A 27,640-nucleotide genomic window follows, 5' to 3' on the forward strand; every position below is an offset into this window, starting at 1 on the left:
GCTGTCCATCAAGTTATGTCATGATTAGTTAGTTGACCGAAGTCTAAAGCTGCCGGGATAGGGCACTGGAGTAAGTGTGAGCATGTGAACGAGGGCCAGGATGAACACTACGCTGAAACACTGGAGAGAGTCGGCGACGGTGATCCTGGCGGCCGGCCTGAGACACGCTCAGAGCTCGGACTCTCTTAAAACAGGTCTGGAGAAAGTCTCTGACACAGCTCACAGATCCGCCTTTGATTATCAAGTGCTGCTGCTGAAACGGAGCAGCAGCAGCGGCTTCATGCCCAGTGTCTATGTGTTTCCCGGGGGGCTGGTGGACTCGTCTGACTTCTCCAGCGAGTGGCAGGAGATCTTTCAATCCTTCACGAAAGCGCCCAACTACGGCATCGGAGTCGTGAAGCAGACTCCGGAGACCAGGCCACCCATTTTCGGCACTGACAGAGCGCAGCTGGGGTCCCCGATCCCCGGAGACGTGGCTTTCAGGATATGTGCGGTGAGGGAGACGTTTGAGGAGTCCGGTGTGCTCCTAGTGATTCCCAAACACGAGGAAAGTGGCATTCGCGTGCGCACAGATGATGCTCGGGACAGTGACCCCCAGCCAGCCCTCACCACACTGAGCGGACTGTGGGACAGAGACGTGCTGTCCAAGTGGAGGTCTCTGGTTATTGGTGACTCGGCGAATTTTATTAAGATGTGCAAGGAGCTGCAGTGTCTGCCCAATATCTGGGCTCTACACGAGTGGGGCAACTGGCTGACCCCCATAGGCATGCAGGACAAACAGAGGCGCTACGACACGGCCTTCTACATCTGCTGTCTGCGCGACACGCCACACACGCTTCACGACGAGAAGGAAATAGTTCATTTCAAGGTGCGTTTTGAACTGTAATTTGCATTCGCAACCAATTTGTATCCAGCTGGCGAAATAATTTGGACTTTTCTGTTGACGAAGTGCTGCTTATTTCTTGGAGCTCATTAATATTCATGAGGCTAGCGCTCATTCGCTAGCTATAGCAGCGCCCACTTGACGCAAGTGGCAAAACCTCATTATTATTCATTCAAATATATGTTTTTTAATAGTAGCTTTTAAGTCATTCAGTCTCATGCTAACTACTACCAATTATGCTTAACTTTTGGTAAATACACTGCCTCGTTTCTTAGTGGTCGAGTCCCTCTGAGGCGCTGCACAGCTACAAATCAAAGGAGCTCTTGCTCGCTCCTCCTCAGGTCTACGAGCTTGGACGGATGTGCCATTGTCCATCTCTTACAGATCTCCATCGCTTTGCCTGGCAGAGGTCTTTGGAGGGTTGCGAACAGTGGCTGCCTCTTCACCTCGTGGCGCCTGACTGCTTTGCAAGCATTTTACCAGGTAATTATGTCAGGTCATAAATTAATAGACATTCCTGCTAATTACCGCCTGTTTATCAAACCGGATTTCCCTTCATTAATACACAGGGGACGCTCTGTACCCGGAAAAAGTGGACCCTTCTGGAAAGAGCGGCGGCGTGATAAAGACTGAGAAAAGTCTTGAAGAGTTCCTGCAGGACAGTGCAAACCTGCACCGTTTTGTCGGTCAGGATCCATATTCAGTAACTGTCCAAATAAACATCACACCCAAGTATAACCACCTGTCCCCTCTCTGTGGTAAAGATGTGGACAACCCCTCCAAAAACCATAGTAAACTCTGACACTTACCTGCCAAACAGTTGCAGGACTAATGGACATCAAAGGTTTTTTATTTTTAATCAGCTCATTTTTACTTACTGATAAGGCACTTTAGCTCTTCAGTGTAGTTCAACATATGGCCTCCCGAACTTCTGTCATATACAAATCATAAACGGTGACTACATTGTTGATGTGACAACTGCTGGTACCATGATTAAAAAAAAAAAAAACCTTCTGAAGTGCATAAAAAAGACTAATGTGTAAAGTTTGTATTGTCACAGTTCTTCATTAATGTAATAATTCAGATGAGGGTATGACACTTTCAGTTGCTTTCATTTGTTGAAAGTGCTCAACTTTAAGCTTTTTGAGTTTGCTGAATACAGGACTGTGTACAAAAATTGCATTTATCGGATTGGTTTATGGCTAGCATATATAACCAACCAATAACAACAAATCTGGCTGTAGCAGCAGCTGTTGCAATTTTTTGTAGTACTGGCTAAGATAAATGATTTAAATCTAAGTGAAGTACAATGAGTAGTAAATCAAGTGTTTTAATTAAAACTGAAGCATGATGTGCATTTCTGCCATCTTTAAATTCAGATTAAAAAAATAATAATTCAGACAATGTGTGAATGTTTTCAAAACAGTTTAATCATACATAAACTAAAGATAAACTACCAGATGACAGCTTCATGGGTGTCCATTTTGCTATATTTCTGTAGACAGTAGCATGAAATCCTTAACCAACCTTATACAGCACATTTATTTCAGACATTTAATAAATTCTGCACTCTCTACACTTCCAATGACAACCACACAACTTAAACGACAAAACAACTAAAAAACATCTTAATTCAGTTAAAGGCTGTTTTGTGGAGTTGATTTTTGTTTGCATTTTGGTTACTTTGTACAGGTTGACGTTTGGTCATGGTGTTATGGTCTACATGCTTCTACTTACTGGGATCTACATTATGAAACGACTGAAGTAGAAAAGGCAAATTCTGTACAAATCTCAAATGTTAAATACAATCACTCTCTGTACCAGTAATGACAAACATCCCACAGGAAAGTTTCTCAGAGTACATTTAAACTCACAAAACAGCAGCTTAAAATCTAGAAAACAACCACCTCAACCCCCAAATTATACAGCTTAAAAAAAAAAAAAAATCCAAATGTAGCTCTTCATTTGTGGAGATATGCCTTTAAACTAAAGGCTAAGAGGGCAAAGCTGCAGTTGAGCTCTACCAATCAGTCCAGACCTTCACAACTTATACAGATGTCAGAATGGGAAAGGAAAAGTAAAAATGCTTGCAAGCTTTGTAAAACAGACTAACTTTAGGTTGTAACATTTTCATTAACTGAACAACATCAAGAAGAGCATGTGTTTTAGCTGTTGTAGGCACAATTTATCTCAAAGGACTCATTTGAAACCCACTTCAATTTTTAGAACAATACATTGTTAAAATTCATTTTAACCCATAACCTGAACACACACTTAAACCATCAAAATGAGACCACGTCATTGCAGCAGTAAAGATTACATACTATAAATGTAACCAATAGCAACATGCACAACTTTTGGCACCACTTTATTTATCTTGACTTTTTGAAACAGAACTAGATCACATTTTGCTGAGGATTCCAGTGCACTTACAAAAAAAAAACAAAAAAAACATGCATGCTTAAGATTTATCTGTGACAAGAAAATACCACTCTGCTCATTCTATGCTTTGACTAATCCTGATTTTCACACAATAAGGAAATAAAAAAAACATGAGCCTGTGTTGGCTTGACACACAAAGAAGAAAAAGGCAATTCAAGTGTCTATTGTAATGTCACTCTGTTAATAGAAACTCCCAAAATTACATCATGCCAACTAACCGAACACAAATGTACAAAGTTTATCCTCGATTTCATCAAAATGTGACAAAAACATCCTCTAAAAGGTTTAGAACTAACAAGTGAGAGAAAGAGGGAAACACACCCACACTCGAACACACAAAAGTGATTCTATAAAACTGAATGGCTGCTTTGAGAAGAACAACAAAAATCAAAAAGGAGTACAATTAGAAGCGCTAGGAAGACTGCTGGAAAATTATTTAAAAAACAAATCGATAAACAACGAAATCTGAAAAAAAAAAAAGAAAAAAAGCTTTTGCAAAAATCTAGTGGTTATGTTTTTATGTTCTAGAAAAATAGACTCTTTGCTCAGAACAATTTTCATGAAACTTTTTACAATTTAAGCAGTCTTTCTAACGCTCCCTATTGGCAGCGCAAATGAACGTCACACGAAGAAACAAACAAAAGTAATCAATAAGCGTCAAAAGTTAACAAAGGTCAGGGTGAAATTTCAAGCGCCAGAGAAGCGAAGAGGATAACGGACTGGACGATGAACTTTTGACGTCACATCGACATGCTAGGCAAACGATGACAAACGGGCACATCTAGAACAAAAACAAAACAAAACAAATAAACCTAGGTTAAAGCACAACGGAAAAAGGAGAGGGGATGAAAAAGAAAATCATGAATAATTATGTTTGCATGAGGAGGGGTCTTTCAAAGGTGCACACATCTAAACACAAAACATTGAATGCAACACAGGAAATGATGAAGAAAAGTGGGAAGAAAGAGGGAGAGATAAGCACCGTGCCAATAGTGAACAAGGGGAATAACATTAAACATCAACAACAACACAGAGACAACACAACCTGCCTACTACAGCCATGACAACATTTCAAATATTTCTCACAACCGCATTTTGATTTTAGACCAAGGGAAAGAGAGAGAAACAAAAAGAAAAATTGTGCTTCAATGTTTCAGCTCTTTCAGCGCAAGTCCTTTTATTTTGTGCTTCAATTTTGAATTGTGAGGGACTGTGGAATAATGCATATTTGGAGCTGCTCATATTGGTTCTCATTCACAAAACACCCGTCATGGGAAACACAAATGGATACAATTTAGCTACATTGAACTGTGTAGGACAACAACATGATGGGACAGAGAATCATCATTAAACGCATACAGAAATTTAAGACTCAATGTGTTTGGCACATTCGTGGAACGACCCTGCACTTGTGAGCTGTTTTAAGGCGCACAAATCCACAGAACTTTGCACAAATGCTAGGCAATCTGCTCCGGATAAAAAAAGGAACAAAACTAAGAAGAAAAAAAAATCTGCCTAAGAAACAAAAATCCCTGCCTAGAACAAGTTCACAAGAATCTTTGGATTGTTCAAAATGGTGATTTGTGTAGCACTCCCATTTTTCTACTTAATGGTTTTGTAATGCATGTAAATAATGTGTTTATTTGAACAGAGGCACAGATCAGGAAGTGGACATTTTCTGCACTAGCATCTAAGTGCTTCAAGAGGGGCTTCACACCTGGGTTCAGTCTAAAGCTTCTCTAACGTATGAAACAAACTGATAGGCATACTGAGAGGTGTTTCCGCACTCGTTGAAAATGGATCATGAGGTTAACAAGAATTGGCTTCTTTGCAATAAATCTGCGAAAATAAAAAGCACTTAATAAATACAAGTGTGTCGAACAACGACGACAATAGTGAGGTAAATGTCAAAACAATAAAAGAAAATAGTCTTAAATATACAATTTTCACTTATTTCCACTCCGAGCTCAAGTTTTGTTGTGAGAGAATTAAACATGACTTCTGATAACAACATTTCAGCATTCGTCTCTACACATGGAAATGATGTACTTAGTTTAGAGATATTACACGAAGTATAAACTATAGACTGAACGCTGGATTTGCTTCAAATTAAAAAAAAATTATTTTGGATTTAAACGCCACTACAACTAGTGAAAAGGGCCACACATCCGTTGTTTAAACCATCAGTGAATATCCACAAAACTTCACATTAGGATTCTACAAAAACTGAATCTGTAGAGTTGATTTTTTTTTTTGCTTTAATTCAGATAAATTATTTAGGCAATATTATAAAACCTCTATAAAAATAGAAAAGGCATAATAGTTAAGTAATTTACACTATCTGGATAACGTTTTCTTCTTGGTTGCCATAAAAACGATCTTACCTCATGACCCTGCTGGATTGGCATTAACATTTGATTAGGATTTGAACACTTATTTACTGCCATGATCAACCGAAGCAAGAAATACAAACTAGAACAGGTTTGCAGGACGAGTCTCCATACACCAGGGTACAAGAGACCACCTGCAAACACAGAGATAAAATACTTACTGAACACTAGGAAATTTCAGTTCAAATGATTCGGACAACTAAGCGGCAGCGATTGTAAACTTCCTTCCTTCCTTTCTTTTCTTGGCAGTATCGTCTCTCACTCTTCTCCAGAATGCAAATATTGCTAAAAGCTTCAACGCCAAGCTCCTCAATTGAGGCGTAGGATAATGTATCAAATGACCATCAAAATAAAAAGTGTTGTAGATTGTGTCTTGGAAAAAGAATCGATACAAATGCCATTTTAAAACCATGTGTGCTACCACCATGTGGTTCTTCAGCAAAAATCTTGGGTCAAAAAAAGGGTTAGGTTTTGTTTGAGGCTTTAAGAAAGGATTCGTGAATTGAAATGAAGCACTCGGTCACTTATTTCATACATATTGTTTAGAAATGTTCACATACCAGGCGAGCAGAAAATGGGCGAGAAGTGTTGGTCTGACAGAATGGGGAGAATGTCCTGAGAGTAAAGTGTAGCATCTCCTGCAAACTAGCAATACTTAATGATTAACCATCATCTATGAACCAACATGGGATATAATACCCTTGCTTAGTGTTTGTCTTTTTAGAAATGTAAAAATAAAATCAGAAAACACTGTTTTTAGCTGAGCACATAAAACAGACTTTGAAGCAATGTTACATCACCCTCATTGTAAAGACAGATACATTAAAATAAATAAATAAATTAGTGAAATAAATACATGAATGAAATAAAAAGGCATCCATGAAAACGGAGTGCAGCCTGACCTTTCAGAGGCTCAAAACAATATTCAGGTGATTGATTGATTATCTTATGCACCGATGCAGCAAGCCTCCTTCGTTTTCTAGAAAGGCAGCATTGTAGGAGGCATCAGCATTACACTGTCTGAATGTACTACAAGAGTCTAGTGTAAACACAGGAGGACATCTACAGGGGCCAGACCGTGGTGATCAACAGTCTAAGGGACTGAAAGCAGTCACACAGGCTGGCTTTCATTGTGCAACTTCATTTGACGCAAGATTTTTTACACAGCAAACTTGTAATATGGCACCAAAATAAAAATAAAGACTCAAGGGTAAATAAAAGATCAACAAAACAATTAGATATAGAAATGTGGAAAACAAAAATGAACTCTTTACTCCTTGGAACAAATTCTTAATTTGCATGTTGTCTTTGTTTTGAAGGTTAAGAGAGAAGATATGTAGGAAAGGCCAGAGAAGTAAAAGAAGGATTAGGAAAGGCGGCTGTTAAGGGTGGGTGGGGGCATTCTTAACTTTCCAACGTCACACTCCACTTACCAGAAAAACATTTTCAAACCAAGTCCATTTGAGAGTAAAATCACTCAGTATGGCTTGCTGTCATTTTTGGATCGTTTAAGTTGCACCTTCAGCCGCTTCATCCCAATCTGAAAACCGTTCATTGACTGAATGGCCGCCTGGGACGAAACTGGATTGTCGTAACTAACAAAGCCTGACACAAAACAAAACAAAAGAGCCAGACTCTAGTTACTCACTGCACAGAACACGCATCTAAAGCTTGCTTCGGATTTCAGAATTCTGAAATCAACACAAAACATGCACAATGTTTCTGGAACGGGGCTCAACTCACCAAAACACTTGCTAAGGTTGGTCTGTTTGTCAATAAAGACCTTGGCAGAGATAACATTGCCGAAAGGCATAAACATCTGCAGCAAATCCTGATCACCAAACTCTTGTGGCAGATGGTAGATGAACAAGTTTGCTCCTTCGGGGCCTTTAGAAAGACAGAGAGAAAACAGACAGAAACAAAGAAAGCTTTTGACTCTTAAAGCTTAGAGCGACCTTTTGATTTTCAATGAAGCCTCAACACTTCTCTTTGCCTAGTTAAAAGAACATTCTGTGCTAAATACCATGTAAGCATGCTGCTGATCACCACAGAAAATAATAAAGACATCCCTGAGTTGATAAAAACTGTCATATTGGAGGTTTGTAGTTTGTTAAACCATTTAAACTGAATTAATTAAAAACATGTTTATTGGCTGATTTGTAAAGTTCTGAAGGTCTGGTTAAACATTACGGACAAATTACTGTGGGCAAGTTTTGCTACAGACTTGAAATCATATCTGCAACTGTACATACAGATACATACACATGCACATAAAAAAAAAACTTTTTTCTGAACTTTTATTCAGCAATTAAATCAGCAATTGATCAAACGTGAAAGAAACAACATTTATAATATAATTTATAATTTAGAAAATTAGCTTTAGAGCATTTTTTATATCAACAAAGATGAATGAAATCACATATCCTGGTTTCCACAAAAATAGAAACCCTTTGTTTTCAACACTGATAATGGCAAATGTTAAAGTAGCAGCATAAAAGCATCTTCCGGCAGGCTTGAAGTTGTTTTTTTTTTTTTTACATCACTGAATGCTCATTGAATTCATTGGCAGAGAGCTGCTGGTGTGGATCTCCGTTTACTTTTAAACAAACCAAAATGTAGAATATGGGCATTGTTGACTGATGATTCTCTCTTACCCGCGCTCTGATTGGGACTTGCTGTTGCAGCATATTTAAAACAAGAATGAATCCTTAAGATGGTGATCACAAAAGCCACATCTATACACACACACACTGAAAAGCATCATGGGCCAACACATGCCCTAAGAACTCACCCTTCTAGCATAAACTAGCAGTTTTACTTTACACACAGACTGGCATTCTCCCAACCATAAAAGCTACTCAAAGCTCAACAGATCTTTCATGTGCTCACCTTCCTTCTGGCTGCCAGCGGCACTAACGTTCTGCTGGGACAGTAAACTCTGACTGTAGAGGCTGGGCAGGGCGGCAGCGGCATATTGCTGGATCCCAGAATAGGCTGCTTGAGTCAGAGCCTCCATAGCACTGCCCGAGCCGTTTGAGAGACCTCCGCTGCCCAGACCACCATTCAGAGCAGCCATGCCTGCACACACAGAAACACAGCTCAGCATTCAGACACACACAGCTACTGATCGATACAGAGAAACCACATTCAGAGACAAGAGACGGAGTAGAAACAGAAACGAGGAAAAGAAAGTGGTCAGTGCTTAGAATTTGATGCAACTGGGGTCCAAAACCTACATTTAGAGGCATTTCAAAATATATAAAATCACATCATACTGGAACAGTAATGAAAAAAAAATATATATATAATTAAGTATTTAAATGCAACAGCATGTCGACTTGTGACCTTTTTTGGTAATGTGCCTTGGCTGACCACTTGTGTTCACATCACCTGAGATGGAAATACCAATGGATATATAGGCTAATTATGCAATCTTTTAATAATCTTGATTTTATTCATTGATGAAAATGCCAATAGATTTTCATCAGTTTTTTTCATTCAAAGCAAGTTTCTCATTTCCATTGGTAAAACATTGTCAACGAAATGAACACTGGTGTAAACAAGATATTAAGATACCATCTGACCTCATACATAAAAGAAAAAAAAAAGCTCTCTTTTTCTTACTTGCTAGGGAGCTCATGTTGAGACCTGCTCCAGCGCTCGCAGCAAGAGACTGAAGAGCACCTAAAGACGCCATGGGGTTCACTGAAGAACTAGTACTGGAGGTGGGAGAGGAACCCGCTGTGCAGAGGAGAGAAAACAAGAACCAGCTCTGACACATTACTAAGCCAGTGTCAGAGATCAAATCACAAAAGACTTCTTTTTGAAGCAACCGATGGGAAGTATCAAGACTAAGGGCACGTAGAATGATGCTTGAGCAGCAAAAACATTTTACAATAAGGTTCCATTTGTTAAAGGATTAGTTCACATTCAGAATAAAAAAATGTCCTTAAAAAAAATTTAAACATTCATTTTTTGACTAAACGAAAAACATGAACATCTCAGATGACATTTAAAAAAAAAGAAAAATAATGCATGGTGCAGCCTCAATAATTGCTATTTGGTTAAAAAAAGAACGGTCATGATACCGAATGCATTAACTATAGCCAAAGTATTGAACAAGTAACATTTGTTATTGACCAAAAACCTTGCAAAGAGACAGATAAGGAGCAAAGGTAAGAACAGGAGGAGATTAAAAAGCGGGACCAACCCTTGTAGGCGTCCCAGGCAGATTGAGCGGGCTGTCCGGAGGGCGTACCTGAGCTGGTGAGGACGCTGAGAGGGGAGCTGGAGGTGGTCAGAGCACTGCTACCTGTGGGGGGGGCCTGCGTAGCACTTGCTGCTGCCGCCAATGCAGCCAGATTCTGCATGGCATTCAGACCTGCCACAGATAGCAGACCGCCCACATCAAAACTGCATCATTATCGCCAACACTCACATGCACAGCCTCCTTTCATTGCCCTAAACTGATTTTATAGACATGCAATATAACAGGTTTACAAGTGGCTAACTAACAGCAGACCGTGCTCTCTAACTGGTCTGAGCAGAGGACATCAGACTCTTACCTGACATTGGATGGAGATTGTTGAGTGCATTTCCAGAGGACGCAGACTGTTGTAGAAGCTGCAAATAAAGCTAGACATTACATCAAAACAGAGAACAGAGAGAGTCAGGACTGCATCCAGGACTGTGATGGAGAGGAGAGGAGAAGAGAGGAAAAGAAGAGGAGGTGGAGGCACAAGTAACAAGGCAACAAGGAGGGCAACAAGGCACAATAAAGACAAGCAGGAGCACATGTTGAGACAGAAACAAAGAGAATATATAAAAAATTAGGAGGGGACTGAGGAGAATTAGAAGGGAGAAAGATGATAGAAATAGTTTTCACAGCACACCCATGGAGCAGCACTAACACAATCAAACAGGGCTACACATCTATGCCGACCTACATGAGAAGTTGTTTTAGGAGTAGCCAATCATTAGCAATCAGGAAGGATTTTGAGAAGCCAAATTAAATGCAGCTAAATGATGGCCAAACACAGACCTGTAGCCCATGTGCTCAAACACAGCAGAACAACACAGCAACATTTTGAAGGCGAATTAGACTGATTAAAAGGCTCTGTTGGAATCTAAATAATATGCAAAAAAATAATGCATTACAGTCTGAAAAAATATATAATAATCGTGTGCGATTATAACATAGTAGATGGCAGTATTGAATACTGGTTTTAACCATCATGAAACAGGAAAAAAAGATGAAGTCACGCAGCTACTGATGCTGCACTAATCATGATGGAGGAGATTACAGGCAAAAGTATACGGTTACATTTAAAAACTCTCTTCAGCTCCCTAAATTTAAGTTTTAAATGAGAGTAATTGGCCAAGAGAGAGAAAACGCAAATAATGCTTATGAATTTGACTGAAAGCACGGTTTGTTTTTAAAAAAAAATTCCTACAGATATCACAATAATAATGTTACTGTGAATTCTTTTGGCCATGAAAATCATAGTGTAATTCTACTATGGTGACAGTCCTAAATGGAGCAAACACCAGCCCTCGTGTACGAAACACAAATGCTTTCATTCTGCAAGTGCTTTACACCGTTTATGTAATGGAGTTTAAATGTTTTAAACGATCCTCAATATAGTCAAGGTTTCTACATGCACAGACCTCAGATGCACCAGGATCTGTCCTGTGTACTCACTGCAAGATACTGTGGCCCTAGCGAATTGAGTCCAGTAAGATTTCCCCACATGGAGGCAGCATTGAGCTGTTGCATCTGTTGCTGCAGCTGTTGGGTCATACGTTTCTGTTCTTTATCCTTCTGCGTGTCTGCAAACTTTACCACAATGGGAGAAGAACAGCCCTGCGGGACACATGCAAACAGAAATTAAAATCCAGCACAGAATTTTATAAAAAAAAAAAAAAAAAAATGTAAGCAGCCAAGAAAATATCAAACTTATACTTTTGATCAATTGAATGCATCCTTACAGAATAAGCAACATTTATAAATAAAGCTTTTAGTTTCATGCTGTAATTGTAAACATTCCATTTAAAGAATCCTGATAAAAAAAGGTCATTACTGTTTCCAAAATTAAGCAGCACTATTTTCTCAATATACACACACACACACACACACACACACACACACACACACGTGTATGTATATATGTGTGTGTGTATATATGTATGAGTGTATATATTGAGAAAATAGTGCTGAAAGAAAGAAAAAGAAAGAAAGACTATTTTTGAATGGTAGTGTAACTTCTATACAATCCAAAAAAGAAACTGTACTTACTGTATACTATGCATTAAGGCATAGACATTTATCATCTCTTAAGCACAGATATATGAAGTGTAAATGCAGAAATGGTATGTGTGAACGTGTGTTTTACCTCCATGGTCTGTGACTGGTGCATGGATTTGATGGCAGACTGGGCCATCTGTCTCGCTGTGAATGTGATGAAGGCACAGCCTGCGGACAGAGTTTACAAGTATGACAGATCATCACAAAAGGACACCAACCTCTGTGATTAAACCATAACAGCGTAAACTAGAAATACTAATGAACTACCACACAGAAACACAACCTCAAATCAAAACATGGTTTAGGCCCGGTCTCTCTGGAAAGTGAACCGGTTTGAGAGCTGCTGAGTCAATATGGGTCATGTCTATCACTAAAGCAGTTCCCATGGTGATGGACAGCGACTTCACTCAAGCCAATTCTAAAATAAATAGCGTGGGCCTCAATGTGCCTTATGTTCCCTTGGTTACACTTTGGTTAACTTAAATCACAGTGACTGTTCACCGCAGGTAAACAACAGCTAGAAACAAGGAGAATAACATTCCCAAATTAATCATTAAAGTGACCGTGCATATATAATCAATTTGCTGCAAGCAGTCATGGTTATATAACATCTGATATCAGTTGCCATGTTGTGTCTGGGATAAATGAAGTCATTTTCATTTGGGCCGATGGGAGCCAACGGAGTCTAATTTTTCTCTGATGGGTTGTGCCTGCAACTATTAGTAACGCAAAACACTGCCTCCGCGAAATAACTTAAATGAGAGTGAGCAGAGTGACTGGTGAAGATGTACTTCATGTTTATTAGTGCGATACTAGTGCCCTGAGGGGAAAAACTAGAAGCTGCTAAAGATAAATTCATTCTTGTATGTGCTACAAGTCAAACATTCCAAGTACTGCCTCCATTCCCGTATGTGTGTGTATGGTATCCCATCATGTGTGTGTAATTAGCTTTGGATGGTGGCAGTGATGAGATGCATGTGTCTGAGTTCTCACCACGACTCAGTCCGTCAGGGCCTCGCAGTATGCGGCACTCCTCAATTTGGCCGTATGGAGAAAACATGAGCCTTATGTCATTCTCATTGCACTTCTTTGAAATCATTCCAATAAACAGTTTTCTGTCTTCTATCGCTGAAATACAAGAAAAGCGGACAGTAAAGGATTTTGACAGTCAACTGTGGAAATTTCAGCACAGCGATACTCTAATGTTCAAAGGTTTGGGGGTCTAGAAGAGGCTGTTTTTTATTTATTTATCAAAAATACAGAAAAATAGAAATATTGTGAAATTACAATTTACATTTTCTATTTTTATATATTTAAAATAATACTGATGATAACGCTGAATTTTCAGCATCATTATTTCAGTCTTCAGTGTCAAATGATTCTGCAGAAATCAGTCTGATATGCTAGCCGGGCTCCAGAAATATTTATCATCAATGATGAAAACATTTTTTGATTTTTGCGGAAACAGTTATTTGAAATGAAAATCTCTTGCAATGTTATCAGTTTACTGTATCTTAGCTTTTTCTCTCTTAAAAAAATAAATAAAAGTGGAGCCTAAATTCTGGAACATTAGCATACATGAACGAGGGACTGTCATAATACTGTTGTACATTCAAGTCACTCACCATTGTTTTTCTCACTGTCTGCAGGCTTCATCTGTATGGGATGATGCATCTGTACAGAGAGGAAAAAAAAAAAAAACTTGACTTAACACTGACATTTCCAGCCTCCATGAGAAATCTGAAAAGCTTTAACAGCTCCACTGGGTGTACTGAAAAAGCTTTTATAAAAGCATGTCAATACGTGTGGAGATTCGATGCATTAAATGGTAGAAGGCCTGCTTATCTGACAACACGCATGAGGATTAATGTATTATTGATAATATATATATATATTTAAAAAAAAAGGTAGATCCTTTTCTCACCCCTGGAAGAATCTTCATGTTGTGAAGGGCATTTTGTGCTTCTAATGCAGATTTACGGCTGTAATATGTGACAAAACAACAACCTGCAAATGCAATAAATGGTCTGTGAACCAAGTCCAAGATGACATTTCCACTGAGACCAATTTCTAGAACTCCATTCCAAATCCTAGTGAGCAGAACTTTAAGAAATCGTTGGCACGTTTCTAATGTAAGGAGCGTTCCAAAAATCAGGCTACTTAATTAGGCTGCCATCTGAGACAACTTGTTTTTATGCAGCTCTGCGTGTGTGTGTGTGCTCACTAGGTTTTGGAACAGACTATAAGTTATAAGAGTGACTGGCAGAAAATCTCTCAATCTGCAGTGTACTGACTGTCAAGTACCTTTACTCTGTGGGGGGTTCTGACTTCTGTCCCGAAGAACATTGATTTCATAAACTGCACCATAGGGTTCAAACAGCTCACGCAGCTGATCCTCTGACCACGTCCGGGGGATCTGACCCACAAACATCTTTATAGCATCAATGTCGGGCTGGTCTGGGTGGTCCAGAGACCCATTCATCTTCTTGGCTCTACAAAAAAATATATACATACATGCCTGTTTAATGAGTCTTAAGGACATGACCCTCAATGTCTCCAGTCTCCCTGACAGATAAAACCTAAACACAGCAAATAAAGGGATGCACACAGCAATCTTGTATCATTCCCAAGAATGAAAACACTACAATTACAACTAGCTTCATTTACGAACAGTGCTCCGGTGTTAGACTAACAGTATATTGCTCACGCTGATTGACTGGATGTTTGGCAGGTTAAAATGATGCAAAATAATCATTTAAACAATTGTGTACATCTTATTTGCCATGAAATATGCAAATGCATAACTAAGCTATCTTCTGTGAATGAGAGACCTCCAATTCATTAGGCATTATAGGTCAATCATTAGAAGAATAGCAGTGCAGTAAACCCTAAACTATCTGCACTACAATCCAGTTATAACAAACAATAAATTGCAATGTCAAGCAGCATAACAAGCCGTTTTGTATAGTTTAACATAACTGAAAGCCTATGACAATGGAAGCCACACACATTCAATTTACAAACAGCCACATCCACTTTAGTTAAAAAATAAGGTGGATGCTAGTGATTAAAGAAAACAGGGTGCTAAAGCATTCACTGCATTATAAATTCAGCACTATGTGAAGATCGAACAGTAAAATCCCTACTTAAACATCTATGAATAGTCATGAATGGTTTTCTCAGGTCATACACAAGATTTTCTGAGGTGAGAAATAAACATTTTTCATGAACTAATAGCTTACTACTAACTGAATTTAAAATTGATGAAACAGAAATAGCAACAGATCTTTTGTTCTGTATCGTGGCATGCAACAGATTACTGAAAAAAAAAGTTCATATGATCTATGATGCATTTAGAAAATAGATGGGGTGAGTTTCATTCAAACTTCAATCAATAAACCACAAAAACTAGACAATGAAAAGAGAGGAAAAGGTCAGATAACTAAAAGAATAAAGCAATGACTGTGATGAGAATAAATTAAAAGAACATCTTCACACAGTGCTTCTTGACAAAGTGGAGCATGACATGACAGGGACGTCACTGACAGGCCTGAAGCACTGCTTCATCACTCTCTTTAGCAGCTGCTGCTCAGTGGAGTGACAGACCACTTTAAGATAAACACAGCATTGTGCTGCTGACAAAGAGCAGCATTAGCCAGCAGCTGAAAGCCAGATTAATGGCGTTTATCGATTCGAGGACAGCAGAGCTAATAAAACCTTCTATTCTGTCGATTTTCCAGCAACCATGACTTGTTCAGACAAGCAGATAACACCGATTCTCCAGAAGATCATCTAATCAGGGACAGAGGATAACTGGGTGTTCACCGGGGCGAAACTATTTTAGATTTCATCTAATTCCATTGTGCTTTTTCGTTTCGACTCTTTGAGTCTGTAAAAACTTCAACAAACTGAAAAATAAAACCAAAGTTTTAGGAGGTAATGTAATCTTGTTAAAGTATAACATTTTTGAATGATACCCAGTCCTAAATGATAGTCATCTTTATCCTATAGCCCCCATATTAACATGAATACCTCATACATGCTGCCTTCAATATGAAGTCCTCCTTACACAGCAAACAACATATAAACAGATCAGAGAAGACAATTTTCCATGGCCAATTCAGCCGTTTCTTGCCAAAAATGTTCCCTTTGAGGTTGTAAAACCTCCAAACAAACAACCCTAATATCTTTAATAAAAAAATAAAATAAAAACTGAAACACGTTACTGAAGAACCCTAAAATGGCAAAGAATGAACCCTTGCATTTCACATGTAAAGCTATAAATAATATCAGCCACTCAAGATGCTCCAGCAAGAAGTGAAACTAGGGTTACACTTTCCATTTTAGACTAGGCAGCAGAGCAACAATTATGAAATGCTTTATGTAAGGAGACTGTGCTGGTGAATAAAATATGAATGCCAAAACATCCTTCTAGTGGAAAACAACACGTTTGCAGAATTATGTTGTAAACATGTACTAGCAGGCTTCTAATGAGCATTAACAGTCATCTCCTGAACGAACCCATTACCACAGAATACTCCCTGACATTAAAAATAGCTACTCTGATGCTCCAAATAAAAAGTAAACAAACCAGTTAATCACTCAAACCACAGATTAATAAAATGTACTATTAAAAACACAGAACATTCCACCCTAATACAGTGACCATCAATCAAAGGAGAATTTAAGGTATTAGTACGTAACCCAAATCAAGTTCTGCCAAGCTAACAGTCAAGTCTGTACTCACACGGAGCTGGAACTCAAACTGCAATGGTCCACCATCATCTCTGGCAGGAAATCCAGCTTAAAGGAGGCCATTTTCTTCAGCACTTCACTAGTCGGTAAGTCTCAAGTGAACACTGACAGAATCCACAAAAACAGACTCTCTCTCACTTAAACAGCCACACAGCGACTATCCGTCAAGTACGCCTCTCAAGTTCAGTCATAAGTGACATGGGAACAGCTGGATCAGAAAGGGAAGCGTACACCTCATAGGGGCTGATCAGACCCCACAAAACTCAAATCGACATGGAGCAGAGAGACAACGATGAGGCTCGGCACTGTGCAGGATGACAAACACAGGCCATAGATCTGGTCACTGGGCTGGGACTGAGGATTAGGATGGGCCCAACAGGCCACTGAAAGCTGCACCCCTGCTCCCACAAAGAAAAGTGCTGATGGAGGGGGACTTTTTTTTGTGAGTTTTTCTCTTAGCAAAGCAGAACTGAGTGCAGTGTCAGATTGATGCTGATAAGCGTGAGTGAGCGACAGGAATGAATGGGGACGGGCAGCTCTCTTGTAATCCCTGAGCTGAAGTGCCCCAGGACACAATTGGGTTCCAGCAGCGGGCCCCGGGCTGCACACTACTCCAGCATGGAAGGGTGACGGAAGTGAGGGAGAAACAGGCCGATCGGGGTCATGCGACAAGGGTCGTGTTATAAGCTCGCAGTCAAAGATGATAAACAAAACAAGCCACAGGCAAGCTGAGGTCCACTGTTTGGTTGGTTTAGAGCAAAAACAGCAACAGACTAACAATACACTATAGACAATAGACTACGTAACAAATAACATTCTATCAACACATTAATTACAAAAAATACAAATGAAGTAGTTTATAATAGGCTGGTTCATTAAGAAAGAAATGCACATAAATTATATATATATATATATGTGTGTGTGTGTGTGTGTGTGTGTGTGTGTGTGTGTGTGTGAATATATAAAATACCCTTCTAAAAGAGAGAACTAATATCTCAGCAATTAATACATTTTATTTCTTCCTCGATGGCCTATAAGACATTCAAACAGGCCGTGACATCATCGCTAGCCATGCGGTGACATCTGGTGGGCTGCACACTGCAGGTATGGTTACTATTCAGAAAAAGGAGCAATAAAGAAAGAGCAAGTTTCAGCTTCAAAATTAAGCTGCTTGAAAGATGTTTCCCTCTGAGGGAAAACCTGCAGGTGGAGGGAAACCTCATCCCCCGGGTAAAAAGACATGTAGTGTATGTGCTCTTACCCGCCAAGGGCAGGTACTTCCACAGCAGGAAGGGAAAGCTCGCATTGAGGTTGCCCGTGCTGCGCCTTGGTCAGGTAGAGGGCTTCAGCGTCGATGCTATCCATCCAGTGACTTTGTCAAACGCTACAGAAACACACCAAACATTACAGGACACACACATACACACAGGTAAACACATACTGAAAGGGAAAAAGAAAGAACAAGAGAGACGTTTTCTGACAATAGACAGCATGCAAAACTGCATGCACACATAAAACACATATGTAGGAGAATAAGACGCACTTCCTGGATGATATGAATAGTCATGTATACGACAGACTATCATCTGGGATGAAGCTGTTCTCACTTTAAAAGGAAATCAGTTTGTAGAAGCTCAAACACAAAAGGTTTCTCATATTGAAAAAAAAAATATATATGCAACTATAATTGATACAGTAGTAACATAACATTGGTGTTTAGAGTACTCTCATTCTGTACAACTTATCAAAATATAAATAAGCACATAGGACCATATGGGCCCAAAATAGGATCTCATTAATAAAAGAGATAAAAAAAACAACTTGAGGGAATATTTGGGGCTACATTTTAGTTACTTAAAATAACTTTTTAAAATGTAACCAATGATATAATCTATTTAACCTGAGCCATGTTTGTATGCCATAAATGTAAAAATCCCTTATAATAATACAAGTAAGGGAGTTTTAAATGAAGTGACAGAAAGACACTTGAAGTGATACGTTTTTAAATACAAACTAGAACAGACCCTAATAACACAAACAAAAGGATGAACAGCACTTAGATGTAAAACAGCCAATCCTAAAAACAGCAAAGAGATTTCAATCATTCAATCTTTTGTGTTCGTTCACATCCGAACAAAACGATTTACTAGAATGAACCTGACTTTCCAACAACACATTTGAGTGAGTGTATTGCTGTAGCATCAGAAAAACAACAGCAAATCAGGGAAAAAAATTTCAACGTTAAAATTTCCCCAGAAAATCGACAACATTTCTAAACTACGGCAAGTCTCCCGAAATACAAACTACTACTAGCAGCACCTCAACTTTTGGTTCTAAAGCAACTGTCCAACGCTGCACACGTCAATGATTTATCATCCCTTTGAAACTCATGCCATGCAGCTGTGATGTGTCTTCTGACCTGGGAAGCATAGAGAGAATGCTCCGAGAAGACCGTAGGCCATGCCATGTTTTAATGACTGCTGAGTGACTGTGTGGCTTATTCATGGACTGTCTATGTAAGGCAGTGTTATAGGCCTTTGGGGAGGAGGGTGGAGGGGCAGAGCATATGGTCAGCACAGTTCATCTAACAACAAACTCACTCTCAAACACTGGCACAGACAGACAGCACTGTGGACAAATGGAGTTATACAGAAGCATCTGGAACAACCTAGCAGCTGAGAATACATCACACACACAGCTGACTGAACATAGGTGGACATTTACCAACCACCTATCAGTCAGTCATTATGTGGAACCTCGATCTCATTTCTCTCTGCATGACAACAAAAATATAAACTTTTATTACTACATCCTGATAAGAGCAACATGTTGTGCCAGCAGTTCAGAATGCCAAGGGTCAAAAACTGGCAACCTACTACAGGCGCTAAGGATGGCTCAATACCACAATTTTGGCTTCGGTACGATACCAGAATCTAATACCTCGGTATCGAAACTAAATCGATACCACAGGTGACTAATAACCAGCCTCAAAAGTTTAATGAATTGAAACAATTTCATTTAAAAAAAAAAAAAACACAGCTTGAAACTCTGCTGCACCAAATGTACAAACCAAAAGTATAAAACGGTTCACACACACAAAAAAAAAAAACTACAGACAAGCCAGGGAACATACAGTAGGTTAAATGCATTCCATAAAGAAATGTTAACATGCTAAACTAGTATTAGTTTAATTACTGATTGATCTAGGTTAATACATGTTATAATACTGTTAGGTCAGGTTACCAAATGAATGTTTACAAATGTAGTTTACAAGTGTAAGGTGTTATTCTAACATTAATATTAGTGATATTCATATTAGTACTATTACTCTCTCTCTTGGCTGATTCCTCTAGAGGTTGCCACAGCGGCAGCAATAGTAATATGACATTTATTTTAGTATCACTAGTACTAAAATTTATATTACTAATCTCTTTATTTATTCAAATTCAATTAATATATTATTGTTTGAAAGTGCAAAAATTATGAGACCTAAACTTCATTTATTGGTTCCAGCGTGTCATGCGAGATTATTTGAGCTTTCCTGTTTACCGTATCTTATAAGTTGGCTATGTGCGCTGATCACTGTTGTGAATAAAATTAAATTAGCTGAATGATGGACTCACCTGTCGATCTCTGAACTCCTTGAATAAGTCAGGATGAGCTAGAGACAAATGCTTAGAAGTGTTGCCTCCTGTTGCGACACATGATTTCAAACAGAGTTTGCATAGTGGTGCATTCACGTCTGTAGCTTCACCTTTTTCAATACCTCTGAAGGCCAAGTAATGCCATATTTCACTCCTACTGCCTTCTTTATTAATTGCGGGCATGTAGAATTAGCTTGATCACTTTGATCCAACTTGTTTCTCCGTTTTCAGTTTTTGCCAGATTCAAGTGACTCGGATCTGTTTGGGTAGCACATTGCCGCCTAGCAGTGAACTTCGAAAGGGCAGCGCATCAAATACCGAATTGAGCACAATTATTATATTGTACCATTTAAAAAATATAATTTATACCGGTATTTTTGCAGTACCGGTATACCGCGCATCCATAACAGGCGCAGCTCACTTAATGTCCAAAACAAAACGGCAGAAATTAAAACAGCAACAGTTCTATTGGAACTAATATTTTCAAAGCGTAGAAAAGACTTTGTAAAAAAAAAACAAACAAAAAAAAAACCCTGAGGTCTGGTTCACTTCACTGCCTTGAGAGCATATGATTTCTGTGATACGCAGGGCATTAGACGCCAGAAGCATTTAAAAATACAGCAAGCATCTTTGCCAAGATCCAGAGCAGCTTAGAGGAATCAATGGTAGAAAAATGCATTAACCCTCCATTAATTCTGTTGTCCTGAATAGCACACGCACATACTGGATGTTTCACATGCACCATTTTTACCATGATGTAAAGTTAGTTAAGTATCTGAATAATTACTTATTTATTTGTAATCTTTACATTAAAGCAGTCATATTATAAACGTGCCATTTCATTTTGTTGTCTAGTTACACTTGCAGGTTAGTATGTTTAAATTGTTTTTATCTCAAATAAAATATCTTTAGTTAAGGCAGAGTAGTGTTCTTTAGAGACTTATTCAGGTTAAGAAAGGTGACGAAGAGCACAGGCAGTAAATCTGAAGGGTCTCTATACTGGTGCATTTTTTGCTACACATTTAGAAATATTACCTTTCTCTACACCAGCAAAGTATTATGTGTAGCCTAACTAGACATGGGATGCAGCATTTTATTGTGTTGATTTAATGTTTTACTTGGTTTCATATCCGGAGAGTGAACCAACTTCAGGGTATGGCTAAAAGCAACCTAATGTTAGTGTAATCTACACATTATATCTTTTTAGTCAAGTAGCATATGGATGCAACGTCAGAAAATATTTTAACGATGACTGAATTTGTATTTAACATAGGGCTGGGTATCGATTGTGTTTTTAATGATACCGGTGCCATATCGATACTTTTAAAATGGTACCAGTGCCTAAACGGTGCCTGAATCGATACTTTAAAAAACTAAACTTAAAAAAAAAAAAAAAACTATGGACAACATTAAAGACTAAGGAGAAGAACTGGACCGTTGCCCAGTGGTCCAAAGTCCTCTTTTCAGATGAGAGTCCAGTTTCCACAATCTGTGATGATCTGGGGTGCAATGTCATCTGCTGGTGTTGATTCATTGTGTTTTTTGAAAACCAAAGTCACTGTACCCATTTACCAAGAAATAATTTAATACTTAACACTTAAAGGGGGGGTGAAATGCTCGTTTTCACTCAATATCCTGTTAATCTTGAGTACCTATAGAGTAGTACTGCATCCTTCATAACTCCAAGAAGTCTTTAGTTTTATTATATTCATAAGAGAAAGATAGTCTGTACCGATTTTTCCCGGAAAAACACACGACCGACTGGAGGCGTGACGTGTGGGCGGAGCTAAAGAATCACGAGCGCCAGTAGGCTTTTGCGTTGAGAGCGTTTGGAAGCTGTGACATTACCCAGAGCCGTTGAAAAACATATTTAACGGCTCTGACATTACCTTGAGGAAAAAAACATCATCCAAAATAAACCATGGCTAACAGTCAGATTCAGCCGTTTATTCATGATCCAGAATCAGATCCAGAGGCTGAAACTGAACGAGAGCAGCAGCAGCAACGACTCGCTCTGAGCGGGGCTCGAACCCGGCTCTCCGATGGGAGGCGGACGCGCTAACAAGGAGGAAGAGATATTTGAAGCAGTTTTACTCACCGCCTGCGGTTCCAACACACGATCGTGACCCTTTTTTGTTGGGATTGCATCATCCTTAAGAAATAAACGATACGCAAATCCGTCGTCAAACTGGCCCTTGTTTGTAAAACAAGCATCTTCAAAATGCAGGGAACACAAACACTTGCACAACTCCTTTGATGCTCTGTAAAAATAAACTCCATCCACTGGTCCCTTAATGCGGTTTTTTCTTTGGTAATCTGTGCAGGGTTGTCTTGCCCTGGCAACCAAAAACACTCCTTTTGTGACATTTTGTGACGCTCTCGCTCTGATCAGTGAAGTCTGTTGTGCTCTTAGTGCTCTGCTATACGGGAGCGCGCGCTCTTCCAGCAGAAGTGCCCTTAGGACCCATATAAGGAAATTCCGCTCCATCTAACGTCACACAGAGCCATACTCGAAAAAAACTTTCCGAAACTTGTGACAAACAGGAAGGAGTATTTTTGGAACAGAAATACTCCTTCAAACCTACAACTTAATTTTTGAAACTTTGTCCATGTTTAGCATGGGAATACAACTCTTTAACAGTGTAAAAAACTCAGTATGCATGAAATAGCATTTCACCCCCCCTTTAATACTTCGCCATGCCACGCTGAATTGAGGCAGTAATTAAAGCAAAATGAGCCCCTACCTAGTATTGAGAACATGTACAGTAAATGAACATACATTCCAGAAGGCCAACAATTCACAAAAAATGGTCTCAAAGTATTCTAACTTGATGAGATGGTGAATTGGTGGGTTTTTGTTAAATGTGAGCCAAAATAATCTCAATTAAAAGAACCAAAGACTTTAACTACTTCAGTCTGTGTGCATTGAATTTATTTAAAGGTCACATTTTTTGTGTTTTTGGAAGCTTTGATTGTGTTTACAGTGTGCAATATAACATGTGTTCATGTTTCCCATGTAAAACAAACAAACAAAAAAAAAAACGTATTTTTCACACAATTCACTTAGCTGATGACTTCCTTGTTCTATAAAGTCCCTCCTTCAGAAATACATAAGTTCTGACTGTGCCAGCGGTTCCCGTGTTGTGTTTCGACAGCAGCTTAGAGCACGTTGCCCTCCTGGAAACATGATTGGGCTAGTTTTGTAGTTTTGTGGAGCAAGTGGGCAGAATTTGTTTTGAAAACCTGGCAATCCTGATCTGAACGCACGTGCTGTAGATGTACTTCTAATCACAGGAGCGCCTTTACTGACGAGATGCGCATGAAAATCGCATTCGATTTTTTGCACAGCCCTACCATCTAGTTAGTGAAGCTAAACAGCGTTGCCCTTTGTGTAATAAGTTACAGAAACTGTTAACTTGATAAAACTCTCGTCACAGTCAAATCAATCTCTGATCACCAGCAGCCCTTCCTCAAACAATTCCTGTGCAAAGTCATCTCAAAAAGAAAGTCCAGCTCTGTCTAAGAATACTGAAAAGTGTATCATAATAACTGCAAAATTACCAACGATACCAACATAAGCTTGTGCAGCACAAACAGTAGAACCAGTCATTCTACAAGATGCAGTCCCTTACATGCAACACTAAAGAAAAGAATAAAAAAAACAACAACAGTAGTAGTATCATATATTGGAGATGTTTATATGTATGGGAATAATTACTTGGGTATTTAATGGCATTCATTAGCCACATTAGCAGGAATGTTCCCGACAGGTGCTGCTGACCTCCATGTGGTAACTCCCTCCTGGAGAGCCTTGTCACGATTTAACAGCTGCGTGGGGCAGCAACTGTCAGACATGAACTTACTACAGCCAAATCTGACAGAAGTCGAAGCCAGAAAGCTTCTTGCCTTAAAGCATTAATATTGGCAAGCACAAAACTAAACTGAAGACTTTCAGTAGCTCAGTACAAGTATTTTGGGCTCCTCATGAGTCTCTTAAAGGTGAAGTTGCAGATGCTTGATGGCTCCTTTAAAGAGCCTACACTTTGACACACATCCCTTCCCCCTGTAACGGAGACATAAACCCTCTTGACGTTGCACTAAGCGCTCGTAAACTCACGCCTACAACTGCACTCTAGACCCTCTAGTCGAACACTCTTCTGAAATCCCTTAGTATTTATGTAAATACACACAAATATGAGTACAGAGTATGTTGGAATTGCCAGCCCGCAGTTGCAGATAATGGAGGTGTTGCCATGCAGGACAAATATCTAACTGCAAAGAATGGCCCACCATAGCAGCATCAACACACAATAGTGTGTGTGTGTGTGTGTGTGTGTGCGCACTAACAAGTAACCAAGGAAACTGTTTGTCTCCAATTCTGAGCACTAAACACTTAGGAACAGAGTTAATTTTATGCAATTTTGCTTCATGCAGCTCTCTAACAGAACAACATCAATTGACAGAAATGAAGGTGCAAAATCCTAAATGACATATGATCTCCACATGTCTAATACTTTATTACAAGCTGACATAAAACGACACTAATTATCCAAGCACTAGCAGCATTGTCATGTAAGCGTTTACAGATGACACCGGTGGCTCTCGTTAAAAGTGTAACTCTAGGAACTACAAGCTCCAAACATCCAAGCAGTTTGAGGAGCACAGGCCACAACTGCTCATTTCTATGACAGAGGCGAGAACAGAAACCTTAGTTCAGGAACCAGTATAGTCGTTTTTCTGATTAGACGTGTTGTCAGGCTTTATATGGACTGAAAATCATCTCATCTGCAACCTCTAAGTTGTCTAATGATTCTAGTCAAATCAGGTTCTGAGCGCCAGTCATTTGGAATATGAATACCTACCTTTCCTACATTCATGCACGACATTGTGATGTCTTGCTTAACAAACAGTCCACTGTAACGCATCTTAACACAAAAGTGAAAAACACTTACCCTCTCAGTGGCCTCGCTTTTCTGAAATGTTGCTCCCGTCAATCTGTAGAAAGAACAGCCGTACGGTTAGACCTGCATTTTATCAATGAACATCTGTGCTGATTCCCAGTATTTGTGGACTTGCTGTCCTTTACCATGTTGAGAAAGACACAGGGGCTCATTTGCTATCTTTGTGTATTATTTATACTGGCTCTATTAGAGTTGGGTTTTTCCTTCAACAATCAAGCCATGGAGACGGACAGATCTTACAAGAGAATCGATGCTGCACATCCTGCCAATGTCTGATAAGGACTGAACAGGTCAGTTACAACTGGTTTTATCTAATGAAACCTAATGTAATGCAAAAGCACAATACAGGCATATATTGCCAATGCATTAAGATAATACAGACCTACAGTGCAACATGTTCACTTTTTCACAATTTTGGTTGTTTCTTCAGAATGGTTACCTTTGTGTTTAAAATTAGTTGCATAAAATTTTATGGATAAAACATACCATTAAATTCACAAAAAAGTGATCAAATAGAGGACAATTACACACAAGGGGCATACTTTATTACAATTACACACAGTTGAAGTGTTAACGGTTTAGAGTCCAGGGCCATGCTCACTCATAAGTTTTATTTATTTGTTTGCTTACTTATTTTTGTGAAATGGTCTTTTGCGCTATCATCTATGCAAAGTTGGTGCAATAGAGTAACATCATAGTTAACAATTACATATATGTTTGTGTGTGTTTGTATAACATTTTATATTATTTAGGCACTTACAGGCTATAGTTTGACAGATGTTCTAATTCAACTTGCCAAGTGAAGTCAATTTAACAACATTTTCTCATATCAATATTATTTCTTACACCTTAACAGTTATAAGACTAGCTTATTAATACCAGGCCAATAATGACTTAATTAATCAATATAGCATTTGTAATGAAGGAACCACCTGCATATTTAGATCCAATAGCTAAAGTCACAGTTGTAATAATATTCTAGGGAAAAATATATTCCCTTAGCAGATTATCTAATATATCTTCTACGTTATAGACTTATTTTTTAACAATAAATAAGCCTACAGTAAAACGTGATAAATTCTAATAAAAGTGGTCATGAGTAGTTTAAAAATATTTTTATAACATTAGTGCTGGTTGAAAAACAGTTTTCTCCTCTTTTCATCACTTTTTATTTTATTTGTCTTTTATAGGTACTGCTCGACTTTCACGAGGTCATTTTAAAGTCGCTGTTTCTCTAAATAATTCAAATATCTCACATATTTGACCATCATCCTCGCAACATGAATGGCTCGCGCACATCTTACACTTCTCGAGCTCTCGCTGAGTATACGGTGATTCGCGCGCCAGTCTTGAACTGTGATTCAGTCGATTGTACCGCTCCGTTCAGCTCGTACGTGAAGTTAGCGCTTATAAAAGAACCGAAGGCGCATATCATTAACAGCTTGATTCGAGGTTTCCATTAACCATAGTATAAATATATATTTGTTTACTTTTTGGTTATTGGGGTCCCAATTATTACGGCACACAAATACCCCAAAGAGCTCATTACAAGCTATCACGTCAAGCAAAACGGACCTGGCTCTTAACGGCACTGGTCTTGTTCTTGTTCAATGTTATCAACTTATGTTGTCTTCTCCCTGAAAAGCTTTAACCTACAAGGCTCCCATTTTAGACATAACTAATTATTTCTATACCAAACCAGAACTGAAGGTCGCAACACTAAAATGATAAAGCATTCCCAACAGAACACAGTCCACATTAGATTATAATTGCATTAAGCACCGACAGGTCCTGCTATAGCCACTATAATGATACTTTATGGATTCCTCAAGCCATTTTCAGAGAGCTCCATCATAACTGTACATGGGTTTTGGCTTGGAAATAAATGCACAATCGAACATTGTGAAGCTCTTATCAAATGATAGCGGTAGTTCACGTGACAGTCTTGAACAGCAGCAGCTTTCACAGTTCAACAGGCCTCTGAGCTCAAAGCAGGCGGCCAGACACTTAACAGTAATTTCTCATTTCTCATTAACGTATATATAACCTTACCCAATTTATTGACAGACTCAGTGGAAGCAAGCAGCTATATGAGCTCTAAGCTATCCAAACACTGCCAATGAATGTGATGACCTCAGAAGCAGTTAAGTGTGGTGTATTTATATTTTATTAGCACGTCAGCCTTGAAAAAAGAAAGCAAAAGCTCTGTAAACAAGAGACGTTTCTATTCGAGACTAGCGCTCGGAGTGTCCCAAGACTAA

General features: G+C 38.9%; 2 protein-coding genes across 8 annotated transcripts in view; one reads left to right on the forward strand and one right to left on the reverse strand.

Annotated features, from left to right (window-relative positions):
- On the forward strand, positions 1 to 4,107 carry nudt19 (nudix (nucleoside diphosphate linked moiety X)-type motif 19). The gene is made up of 3 exons (XM_052560550.1): positions 1 to 868; positions 1,159 to 1,366; positions 1,453 to 4,107. Exons 1-3 carry the CDS (start codon positions 101 to 103, stop codon positions 1,683 to 1,685), a joined length of 1,209 nt encoding a protein of 402 aa, XP_052416510.1. The 5' UTR covers positions 1 to 100; the 3' UTR covers positions 1,686 to 4,107.
- The window catches only part of LOC127961450 (CUGBP Elav-like family member 1), a 26,082-nt gene continuing 733 nt past the window's right edge, over positions 2,292 to 27,640 (reverse strand). The window contains exons 2-16 of one of the 7 annotated variants that reach the window (XM_052560546.1): positions 25,371 to 25,413; positions 18,036 to 18,158; positions 14,324 to 14,511; positions 13,944 to 14,026; positions 13,645 to 13,693; positions 13,013 to 13,147; positions 12,108 to 12,187; positions 11,417 to 11,578; positions 10,281 to 10,338; positions 9,926 to 10,096; positions 9,340 to 9,456; positions 8,605 to 8,793; positions 7,459 to 7,602; positions 7,149 to 7,320; positions 2,292 to 4,106 (exon numbers count right to left, since the gene is read on the reverse strand). In XM_052560546.1, coding sequence (XP_052416506.1) covers positions 7,193 to 7,320; positions 7,459 to 7,602; positions 8,605 to 8,793; positions 9,340 to 9,456; positions 9,926 to 10,096; positions 10,281 to 10,338; positions 11,417 to 11,578; positions 12,108 to 12,187; positions 13,013 to 13,147; positions 13,645 to 13,693; positions 13,944 to 14,026; positions 14,324 to 14,511; positions 18,036 to 18,139 — 1,608 coding nt within the window. In that variant the 5' untranslated portion in view covers positions 18,140 to 18,158; positions 25,371 to 25,413 and the 3' untranslated portion in view covers positions 2,292 to 4,106; positions 7,149 to 7,192. Of the gene's footprint in view, positions 7,321 to 7,458; positions 7,603 to 8,604; positions 8,794 to 9,339; positions 9,457 to 9,925; positions 10,097 to 10,280; positions 10,351 to 11,416; positions 11,579 to 12,107; positions 12,188 to 13,012; positions 13,148 to 13,644; positions 13,694 to 13,943; positions 14,027 to 14,323; positions 14,512 to 18,035; positions 18,159 to 25,370; positions 25,414 to 27,640 lie in introns of all 7 variants that reach the window. The other 6 variants (XM_052560544.1, XM_052560545.1, XM_052560548.1 and 3 more) reach the window with 6 other exon arrangements.

The sequence above is a fragment of the Carassius gibelio genome, chromosome B7 (assembly GCF_023724105.1).
Source record: "Carassius gibelio isolate Cgi1373 ecotype wild population from Czech Republic chromosome B7, carGib1.2-hapl.c, whole genome shotgun sequence".
In the NCBI taxonomy this organism is placed as follows: Eukaryota; Metazoa; Chordata; class Actinopteri; order Cypriniformes; family Cyprinidae; genus Carassius; species Carassius gibelio.

Bases quoted from the DNA above. Each gene is read 5' to 3' on its own strand.
- nudt19 (XM_052560550.1), top strand. From the start codon at position 101: ATGAACACTACGCTGAAACACTGGAGAGAGTCGGCGACGGTGATCCTG. The intron at 869-1,158 runs GTGCGTTTTGAA...CTCGTTTCTTAG, and splicing joins AGGAAATAGTTCATTTCAAG to TGGTCGAGTCCCTCTGAGGC. The intron at 1,367-1,452 runs GTAATTATGTCA...ATTAATACACAG, and splicing joins CTTTGCAAGCATTTTACCAG to GGGACGCTCTGTACCCGGAA.